Source organism: Chiloscyllium plagiosum, chromosome 1, assembly GCF_004010195.1.
Source record: "Chiloscyllium plagiosum isolate BGI_BamShark_2017 chromosome 1, ASM401019v2, whole genome shotgun sequence".
Classification (NCBI taxonomy): Eukaryota; Metazoa; Chordata; class Chondrichthyes; order Orectolobiformes; family Hemiscylliidae; genus Chiloscyllium; species Chiloscyllium plagiosum.
The window spans coordinates 61,127,520-61,139,222 of record NC_057710.1 but is presented as its reverse complement, the minus strand read 5'-3'; the positions used below and the strand labels follow the sequence as shown (position 1 = coordinate 61,139,222).

At 39.8% G+C, this 11,703-nt stretch overlaps 1 protein-coding gene across 4 annotated transcripts in view; it reads left to right on the top strand.

Annotated features, from left to right (window-relative positions):
• The window catches only part of LOC122548935 (protein FAM214B), a 152,330-nt gene that overhangs the window by 113,934 nt on the left and 26,693 nt on the right, over positions 1-11,703 (top strand). For all 4 annotated transcript variants that reach the window (XM_043687939.1, XM_043687921.1, XM_043687929.1 and 1 more), the window contains 2 exons: positions 2,410-2,468; positions 7,706-7,802. In XM_043687939.1, the coding sequence (XP_043543874.1) occupies positions 2,410-2,468; positions 7,706-7,802 (156 nt within the window). The remainder of the gene's footprint in view (positions 1-2,409; positions 2,469-7,705; positions 7,803-11,703) is intronic.

Below are 11,703 nucleotides of genomic sequence, written 5' to 3'. Positions count from 1 at the left end.
TGAACTCGGGTTTCACCAGTTTCCTCATTTCCCCTCCCCCCCTCTTGTCTCAGTCAAATCCATCGAATTCAGCACCGCCTTCCTAACCTGCAATCTTCTTCCCGACCTCTCCGCCCCCACCCCAGTCTGACCTATCACCCTCACCTTGACCTCTTTCCACCTATCACATTTCCGACGCCCCTCCCCCAAGTCCCTCCTCCCTACCTTTTATCTTAGCCTGCTGGACAAACTTCCCTCATTCCTGAAGAAGGGCTTATGCCCGAAACGTCGATTCTCCTGTTCCCTGGATGCTGCCTGACCTGCGCTTTTCCAGCAACACATTTTCAGCAATATTCTCCATTTCCTGAGTGAAAATCAATGAGAAATATTAGTTTCGCACCTCTCCGATATGCACAGGATCCACACACAACTTCCAACGTCTGTCTTTGACTGGCCCTAGTCATAGTTTTTATTCCTCACATACTTATGGAAAGCTTTAGGGTTCTCCTTTATTCTACGTGCTGAAGACTGCTCATGTTCTCTCTTTGCTCTTCTTAACTCTCTCTTTAAATCTTTCCTAGCTGATCTGTAACTCTCCATTGCATCATCTGAACTATCTCATCGCATCGTCACATAAGTCTCCTTCAACTTAACAAGAGATGCAATTTCTGTTGCAGACTATTGTTCCCTTACCTTATCCCTTCCTGCCTGCCTGACAGGGACATAGCTATCAAGGACACGCAATATCTGTTCCTTAATTCAGCTCCACATTTCAATTGTCCCCATCCCCTGCATTTTGCTACCCCATTCTATGCATCCTAAGTCTCGCCTAATCGCATTATAATTGCCCTTCCCCATTTATAACTCTAGCCCTGTGGCATGTACCTATCCCTTTCCATCGCTAAATTAAACGTAGCTGAATTGTGGTCACCTACCACTAAATCAACATCTGGCCTGATTCATTACCAACCACCAGATCCAGTGTGTCGTGGCCCCCCTCTTGTCGGCCCTTCGACATGCTGTCAGGAAACCGTCCTGCACACATTGGATGTACTAGAGTTAAGCATTTCCAGTCCATGTTGGGGAACTTAAATAACCATCCTGTTCCTTTCATTCCTAACCAGAATCATTTTGCTGATCCTCTCCTCCACATCCTTGGAACTCTGCAGAGGCCTATAAAAAAAAAACTTGCAACAGTGTGACCTCTCCTCTCCTGTTTCTTACCTCAGCCCATACTACCTCAGTGGACAAGTCCTCGTCAAAAGTTCTTTCAGCCACCGTTACACTGTCCTTGACTAACAAGCCACACCTCCCCCTCTTTTACTGCCTTCACTATTCTTAATGAAAGATCTAAATGCTGGAAACTGCAACATCCATTCCTGACCCTGCTCTATCAGTGTCTCTGAAATGGCCACAACATCGAAGTCCGTGCTGTAAGCTCATCTACCTTATTTCAGATACTTCTGGTGTTGAAGTAAACACACTTTCAAGCCAGCTTGCTATCTGCCAGCATATTCCTGTGACTGTGAAATCTTGTCCATGCCCTTCCTACTCTCATCCTTATGTGCACTGGAACTACACTTCAGGTTCCCATCCCCCCTGCTGAGCTAGTTTAAACCCACCTGGGTAGCACCAGCAAATTTCCCAACCAGGATATTAGGACCCCTCTAGTTCAAGTGAAGACTGTCCCTCTTTCTACCTATATCATTGGTATCTACAGGTAATATCTCAAACACACCAAGTAAGTGTTTTTAATCCAATTGTCAGAAATTGGGATATTGCACAAGGAAATCTAGACAATAGAAAATCCAAGTTAGGAAAAAATTGAAATGCTAGAAGGTAAGTGGCATTTTGGTTTCTGTCACACAATAGGCTCTTCATATGGCCTAGATTTTGCAGACCAGTTTCTAAGCAGGGTAGTTGCATCTGCAGTACAATGTGATGGTCACAGTTTTCCATACATACAGCAGAAAGAATTAGCGAGCTGATGTTTGAAACAGCAATGTATACTGAAGCGAATCTATTTGAGACCATGACTCTGTGACCAGAGTGGATTTATAAAATATAATATTGACATATGTAACATGGTTAGCACAGTTGTGTAACTATATATCTATGAACACCATGGAAGAAATAAAGGCAGCACATACAGGATTCATTTTTTGGAATAAAACAGATTAGATTCTTTGTATATCACTCAGTGGTTTTGTTCGTCAATGTCTATTGCTTGATTTAAAGTTGGTTTTCGATGATAAACAGTTGTGATTTATATACAAGATTTTTCTGCAGAGTATGAGGTTAAAAATTACTGTAAATAGACTATTGTAACAGTTTAAAAACATTGCAACGTTGCATCATTATTCGAAACACCGGTTTCAACAGGTGCTCCACGTTTATTGTTTAATGTCTGCATTCCCCTTTTTACATTAGACCTCCTCTGATTGTATCAATACTGGCAGAAGGTTAAATAATGGATTACGTCTGAAATCGTAAGTAGACTGCACCTTATCCTTGTGTTGGTATCTGCTCATAGTGGTTAAACGAGAAACAGCTCTTAAATCTTTTAAGAGCTACGATATTGTTTTTCATAATGTTGATTTGTTACAAGAATATGTTTTTGTCAGCCTTGACTTCCATCCTGTATCAGAATGCATGTTTGTTTCAAGTGTCAATCCAGAGACTTGGGCACATGTTCAAGCAGCACTTTATGCAGTACTGGAGAAGTGTTGCATGGAAGAGTTGATATTATTCATTGGAGCTATTGAACCAAGGTTCCCTTCTCACTCGAGTGGATGACAATAACTTTTTGTAACACTAAAGTTCTCCTTTATGTCCAAGCCAATATTTATCCTTCAGACAGATGAAATATTGTTATTTGTGGGAGCTTAATTTGCAAATTAACTTCCATGCTTCCTACAGTAAAAGTGACTACACTTCAAAAGTGCTGTACTTCACAGATTGCAAAGTGTTTTGAGACATCCTGAGGTAATGAAAGGTGCTACACAAATCAAAGTCTTTCTCATATCCCTAATATAACTGTGGAAAGTCAGTAGCACTTCCTGTTATTGAAAAATAGGACAAGAGCCTAATAATAATCTCAAGTAGCTGACTTTTCTTTTCTTCCCTGTTCACCTGAACTTTAAAAAGGACGACAGTTTTTTGTTGTATCACTTGTGATACAATTGAGTACTTGCCCCATCCCTTTCCCCTGACGCAATTGTGAAAATGAAGTATTTTGCATTTGATGCATTTTATCTGTTGAAACATGCCAACCAAATGAAGTCCTCTTTTACAGCTAGAACACTTTTGATTTCTCACCAGAAAAAGAACCTTTGCATAGTGAAAATGTAAATCAAAAGGCTTGTAGAGTTTACTCAGTCAAGGTGTACAAAATTCACACACTGTTTTGTGATTAATAAAATAAAGATAGTACAGGATGTCACTGTGTTCCTGTTCCCATAAGTAGTTCAACTAAAATTTGACAAAAAAATTACAAAAACAGCATCTAGTCTAATGAATCAATTAACTTTTTCCAGCAATCCACATGATCTTTATTTATCATTGGCATCAGGTGAATAATTGATTAAATTAATCAATGAGCAAAAGAACTTTTCTTGATTTAACTTGCTGCCATTTAACTAATAGTTGGTGAACAAACTTCTTTTCATCGATTCCATCGAAAAGAGTCCTGAAATGACTCATTTATTTCCAATGCTTCAACACTGTAGAAATCTTGACTACTTATCCTCACTTTGTAATTATCTGTAGCCATTTAAAACCCAAACTTATCATTGTTTAATCTTCCTTTTGATTTTTCTGACTACCTGTCCTCCTCTTCGTAGTTCTCTCAGGACAGGTTATGACTTTGTGACTTTTTCAACATAGGTTTTTGACCTTTCTTCTTTGATATTGCTCTTTCCTTTCTTTAGAATGGTGACCTCAATGCTGAGATAATATTCCACAATGCTTTGGCACTTCACTCAAGTAGGCATTCTTGATTTCTGAGGTTATATGTTACTATTTTAATTGAGCAAAACCACAGCCGATCCTTATTTTGCTCATGACTGTAGATCACTCCACTTGTCCAACCAGCTTTTTGGAAAATGTACTTTAAATAAATGTTAGAAAAAGTTCACTTGACTCATTCCTAGAATGAAAGGTATATTTTATGAAGAAAGGCCTAAACCATTCAACCTGAGTTTAGGAGAATGAGGTAATTTTATTGAAATGTAAGCTTCCATAACTTTTGGTTCCCTTATCGATTTAAAAATCTGCCAATGTTGGCCTTGAATATATTTAATGACCCAGTCTTGCAAGCTGTCTCCAGTAAAGAATTTCATCAATTCAGTAATCTTATAAGAAATTACATATCATCTTTGTCTTAAATGGTGACCCCTTAGTCTGAAATTGTGTCCTGTCGTCAGACTATCCTACAAGGAGAAATAACCTCTTTTTGCATCTACCTGTCAAGACCTCTAACAATCTTATGTATAATAAGGTGGCCTCATTCTTTGAAACACCAGTGAGAGTACAAGGCCAATCTTCATAACAAAATATCTCCATATCCCTGGACCAACTTACTGAACCTTCTCGAGATTGCCTCTACCACTATATCTTTTCTTAAATCATGGGCCCAGAACTGTTCACGGTATTGCGGGCATGGTCTGACCAGTACCTTGAGTTTTGGCAAGATCTCCCAATTTTTATACTCCATTCCCTTTTGTAAGATTAAAAGTAGATTTGCTTTCTCTATAACCCTCCGTTCTTGGATGCCAGCTTTTTGTGAAACATGAATGAGGATTCTTAAATCCATCATTGGAGTTTTCTGCCGTCGTTCCCCATTTAAATAATATTCACTCTTCTATTCTTTCTGCCAAAGTGCAGAACCTCACGTTTTCCCAGATTATACATAACTGACAAGTTTTTGCCCACTTTCTTAACCTATCTGTATCCCTCTGTAGTCTCTTTGTCATCCTCACTTCTTGTCTTCCCACCTATTTTTGTCATCTGCAATTTTAGCAATAGTATATTCACTTATCTCATTCAAGTCATTTTTATATATATACAGCAATGATCATTGTGCACTCCACTAATAACAGGTCAGCATCCTGAAACTGTCCCCTTTTTATACAAATTCAGTCCTGTATTTGTGAGCCAACCTACTGCCAATGCCAAGGGTTCTTATTTCATTAAGAAGCCTTCTGTGGTAACTTATCGAATGCCTTTTGGAAGTCGAAACATACCATATCAACTGGTATCTCTTTATCCTGCTTGTTAACACACCAAAAAATCTAATTTGTCAGGCACAATTTCCCTTTTGTGAAGTTATGCTGACTCTGCTTGATTATATTGTGAATGTCTAAATACTGTGCTATTACATCCTTTATAATTGACTCCTAACATTTTCCCATTGACCAAGTGACCTACTGTTGCTTGTTTGCCTCTGTGTTCCACATCAATTGTTAAGATGCTTTATTTCACAGAATGTACGACTTGGAGATGAATCCCTCTGTTAATTAAACTAAACATCCAGAAAAGCCCGCCATGCCTTGTAATCTGTCAGAATATGAGTGACAGAATTCTCAAATTCCTTGATTTAAAGAAAAAAAACCATAATTTATTTTCTAACTCTAAAAGTGAACATTAAACAAAAATGTCAAATCTAAGCCACCCCTTTCTCAACTGTTTACTATCTACCTCCAACTTTCTAACCATATACTGTTCCAATAAGACACTTACGAAAATTACATCAACTTAATTTCAAAGCCACACAGTCTCTGTCATCTTCTGTGTCTTCACTCTTCCAGCTACTGATCTCCCTGGGTCGTCATCTTTTTGCTACAACTATGTTTCACATGAACAGGTAACTTTGACAGAGAGTGTTTTCTAATTTCTTTTGAGAGCAAGATGTTAGATGGGCAATTAGCTCTTTGGCAGTTTTTGTCTCTCTACCATAGTTGCTCTCTGACCAATTTTCAAAATGTCTGCATCCTTATACTCCCAACGTCGGATCGTCTCATTGATTTGATGTTGGCACTGTGACTCAGTTGTTGGCACTGCTGCCTCATAGTGCTAGGGACCTGGGTTCGATTCCACCCTCGGCTGACTGTGTGGAGTTTGCACATTCTCCCCATGCGTGTGGGTTTCCTCCGGGTGCTCCAGTTTCCCCTCTCAATCCAATGATGTGCAGTTTAGGTGAATTGCCCATAATGTTCAGGGATGTGTAGGTTAGGTGCATTAGTAAGGGGTTAATATAGGATAATAGAATAGGAGAATGGGTCTGGGTGGGTTACTCTTCAGAGGGTCAGCGTGACTTGTTGGGCCAAAGGGTCTGTTTCCACACTGTAGGTTTTCTGTGATTCAAAACAATAAATTCAAACTCAATTGGGTTTTAGTATCCTGGGGGATAATTTAAACTGGTTAAATTCAAATTGTTATCAAAACAGCAACCAAAACTCGGGTATCCACTTCACAGCCAAATGTTACATATTTTCAGTTTTTCAGTACACACTGGAACTGCCATCTAGTCATCAAGTTACAGTAACTTGATGCTTTTAACTTCATAACAACAGTGAAATGTGATGAATGGATTGACTAATATCAGTTAATATAACCAGACTGTGCTTAATAGAAAAACAATGAACTTATCTTCACAAAATTTGTGGATTGTCCTGTTTGGCTTAATCATAACTACTGCTACATGCCTTTCTGAATTCTCCGCCTCCTGAATGTGCCAAAGTTGCCTTTCAGCTCTCTGTGTCAAAAGCCATTTGTCCATATTACTTCATTAATCACTATGTTCAAAGCCAGAAACCACCAGCTAAACCTACTTGATCCCTCAAGAATGTATGAGGCCAGGGAGTCCTGTGGGGTAGTGATCCAAATTAAAATGAACCATCCATTCCAATTAATTTAACAGGAGTTTGCTCGGGCATTAATTGCAATAACATGATATACATACAAATTAGGATTAGGCCATTTGGCTCATTGAGTCGGCTTTGACATTCCATAAAATCACAGCTGACCTGAGTGTAATCTCAAATCCAGATTCTTGCCTCCCTGATGGACCTATCACCATCTTGTTTACCATTAATCTATCTGCATCTGCCTTAAAAGAAAAACTTAGAGACTCTGTTTCCACCATTCTTTTGAAAAAGAAAGTTACAATTAAGACTGCTAATCCTCAGAAAAGAAATTCTCCAACGCTCGCTTAAATGAACGACCCCTTTTTTTTAATAGTGACTCCTAGTTCTTCTCGCATAAGAGGAAACAATCTCACTATATCCATTCTGTCAAGATCTCTCAGAATCTATGTTTCAATCAAGGTGTCACTTTGATTTCTGGTTGAAGTTGAACAGAAACAAGCCTAGCCTGTCTGACTCCTCCTCCAGGAGTCTTTATTTGGCACAATAATTATTCATGTGGCACCTTGTCAGATGCCTTCTGGAAATCTGAGAACACTGTCCATCCTTTGTCCTTTTCTCTACACAGACATACTATGTCATAGAACTTCAATAAATTGGTTAAATATGATTTGTCTCTCACAAAACTACATTGATTCTGTGTTGCTGTGCATTTTTTCCTAATACCCTGCTACAATGCCTGTAACAGCCCCTAGGGAAATAGAAACTATTTACATGTTCTAAATAAAAGTTGCTCTTTGGATTAAGTAGTAAAGGATAGCTTCATATGATGCCCATATTTTGCTCTTTATTTTATCCTCCAGACGACAACTGCGGAGTGCATTTGCAGGAGAATCCAGCAAGTTGTCGAGAAGCAGTACACTTCCTTCTATTAGCCGTTCTTTGCTTGGAAATTTTGAGGTACAAATATGTAATACTACCAACTGTGGTAAATTATTCATGGGGATTCCAACAGGTAACTACTCCCGAACTGAGCCTGGTTATCAAAAGTTATAATTTATTTGCTCGGACTTCTTCCTCTTCGGCAATCATCAACAAAGAGCACAACTGAAAACATGGTTTCCTTCAGGGATGGTGAAAATTAAAACTCTTGCTTGTCTTAGCTTGCTGCGACTCTATTAATTTTGTATAATGAGAACATGACAACTGGGCCTCTGTCTGTACAAAGCCCCATGTCTCCGAAAACAGAATGAGAAAGCTGAGTTTTCATTATTATTAAACTCTTGTCTTGGCTGGTGCAACAGCTTCTGCTAACTTAGCAGAGTGGAAAGGAAGGGTATATTCTGTATCGATTCACATATAAATGTAAAAGAAAATAGTTTAATGACACTTATCTGGTCTCATCTCTAAAGTGCCCTTGGTGCATATTTCCAAATCCTGAACTAATAAAAAGGCATATTCAAAGATCAGAATATCCAAGAGATTCCCCCTTCCCCCACACAAGCTCATTGCCCAGAGAAGTGCTGAAAGAAATGGGAATTGTGGAAACTGCCGTTTAGAGGATGCAGAATATCAGTAGTTCTCAGGCATAGTGTCATTGAGATGTATAGCATGGGAACAGACCCTTCAGTCCAACTCATTCAGCATTTGGCCCATGTCCCTCTAAACCCTTCCTATTCATATACCCATACAGATGCTTTTTGGATGTTGTAATTCTTCCAAGCTGCTCCACCTCCTCTGGCAGCTCATTCTGTATATGCCCCACCCCTCGCATGAAAAGGTTGCCCCTTATGTCCTTTTGAAATCTTTTCCCTCTCACCTTAAACCTATGCACTCTAGTTTCGGACTCCCCTACCCTGGGAAAAAGACCTTGGTATTAACCCTAGTCATGATTTTATAAGTTGCTAAGGTCACCCCTCAGTTTCTGATACTCCAGGGAAATTAGCCCCAGCTTATTCAGCCTCTCCCTTTCTCAAACCCTCCAACCCTGGCAATGTCCTTGTAAATGTTTTTTCTGAACCCTTTCAAGTTTCATTACATCTTTGCTTTAGTGGGGAGACCAGAAGTAAATGCAGTATTTCAAAAATGGCCTAACCAATTTCCTATACAGCCGTAACATGACCTCCCAACTCCTGTACTCAATGCACTGACCAATAAAGGCAAGCTTACCAAATGCCACTTGCACTATCCTGTCTACCTGTGACTCCGTTTTCAAGGAATTATGAACCTTCACTCCAAGGTCTCTGTTCCACAAAACCCCCCAGGACCTTATGATGTGTATACTTTTCTTTGATTTGACTTACCAAAGGGAAGACCTCACATTTAACTAAATGAAATGCCAATTGCTTATAGACCCATCTGATCAAGGTCCTGTTGTACTCTGAGATAACTTTCTTCACTGTTTACTGCACCACCAATTTTGGTGTCAACTGCAAGTGTATCACCATATCTTCTATGTTCACATCCAAATTATTTATATGAATGACAAAAAGCAATAGACCCAGTGCGGTTCCTTATGGCACACTGGCCTTCAGTCTGAAAATCACACCACCACCACCACCACCCTCTGTATCCTATTTTCTTGCCAATTTTGTATCCAAATGACTAGCTCTCCCTAGATTCCATGTTATCTAACCTTGCTAATCAGTCCACCATGTGGAACCTTTTTTAAAAAAAAGTCTTGCTGAAGTCCATACTAACAACATGCATTGCTCTGCCTTCATCAATCTTTGTCACTTCAAGTCATAGAGATGTACAGCATGGAAACAAACCCTTTTGTCCAAACCTTTGGTCCATGCCAACCAGATAACCCAACCCAATCCAGCACCCGGCCCATATTCCTCCACCCTTCCTATTCATATACCAATCCAAATGCCTCTTAAATGTTGCAATTGTACCAGCCTCCACCACATCCTCTGGTAGCTCATTCCATACACGTACCACCTTTGTGTGAAAAAGTTGCCCCTTAGGTCTCTCTTATATCTTTCCCCTCTCACCCTAAACCTATGCCCTCTAGTTCTAGACTCTCCGACCCCAGGGAAAAGACTTTGCCTATTTACACTATCCATGCCCCTGATAATTTTGTAAACCTCTATAAGGTCACCCCTCGGCCTCTTACGCTCCAGGGAAAACAGCCCCAGCCTGTCCAGCCTCTCTTTGTAGCTCAGATCCTCCAACCCTGGCAACATCCTTGTAAATCTTTTCTGAAACCTTTCAAGTTTCACAATATCTTTCCAATAGGTAGGAGACCAGAATTGCACGCAATATTCCAACAGTGGCCTAACCAATGTCCTGTACAGCTGCAACATGACCTCCCAACTCCTGTAGTCAATACTCTGACCAATAAAGGAAAACATACCAAACGCCGCCTTCACTATCCTATCCTATCTACCTGCGACTCCACTTTCAAGGAGCTATGAACCAACACTCCAAGGTCTCTTTGTTCAGCAACACTGCCTAGGACCTTACCATTAAGTGTATAAGTACTGCTAAGATTTGCTTTTCCAAAATGCAGCACGTCACATTTATCTGAATTAAACTCCATCTGCCACTTCTCAGCCCATTGGCCCATCTGGTCCAGATCCTGTTGTAATCTTAAGTAACCTCTTCGCTGTCCACCACACCTCCAATTTTGGTGTCATCTGTAAACTTACTAACTGTACCTCTTATGCTCGCATCCAAATTACTTATGTAAATGACACAAAAGTAGAGGGCCCAGCACTGATCCTTGTGGCACTCCACTGGTCACAGGCCTCCAGTCTGAAAAACAACCCTCCACCACCACCCTCTGTCTTCTACCTTTGAGCCAGTTCTGTATCCAATTGGCTAGTTCTCCCTGTATTTCATGAGATCTAACCTTGCTAATCAGTCTCCCATGGGGAACCTTGTCGAACGCCTTACTGAAGTCCATATAGATCACATCTACTGCTCTGCCCTCATCAATCTTCTTTGTTACTTCTTCAAAAAACTCAATCAAGTTTCTTCAAAAAACTCAGTCAAGTTCACGAGACACTATTTCCCATGTACAAAACCATGTTGACTATCCCAAATCAGTTCTTGCCTTACCAAATATATGTAAATCCTGTCCCCCAGAATCTATTCCACCACTGATGTCAGGCTCACCAGTCTATAGTTCCCTGGCTTTTTCTTACTATCTTTTCTTAAATAATGGCACTCTATTAGCCAACCTCCAGTCTCCTGGCACCTCACCTGTGGCTATCAATGGTACAAATATCTCAGCAAGAATCAAGCAATCACCTCCTTAGTTTCCTACGAAGTTCTGGGATACACATGATCAGGTCCTGGGCATTTACCCACATTTGTGTTTTAAGATGTCCAGTACCACCAACTCTAATATAGATGCTTTTTTCAAGATGTCATGATTTATTTTTGGATAATTCTACTTGCTGTTGTTTATAGTATAAGGGATTAAACTGTAAATCTACCAGAGGTCGGTCTTTCCTGCTACAAATTGACCCTGATAGAAAATTAGATTTTAAGTTTTCTATTCTGATATGAAATGAATTTCCAATGATCTCATTTATTTGCAAATAACACAAACCGTAATATCAGACTGAACTTCAGGTTTCAACAATTATTATTACTCCCATTGAATGAATACTATTTGCTTAGTTTTTTCCAGTTTAGCACCTTTTTGAAAAGGCAAATTACAACTTCAGTCATAAAACTGTTTAGGATTTGTTTTATTCATTCATGGGATAAGGACATCACTGGCTAGGCAGCATTTATTGCCCATCCCTAATTGCCCACTGGGCAGTTAAGAGTCAATCATATTGCTATGGATCTGGAGTGACATGTAGGCCAGACCAGGTAAAGATGGCAGTTTCCTTTCCTAATGGAC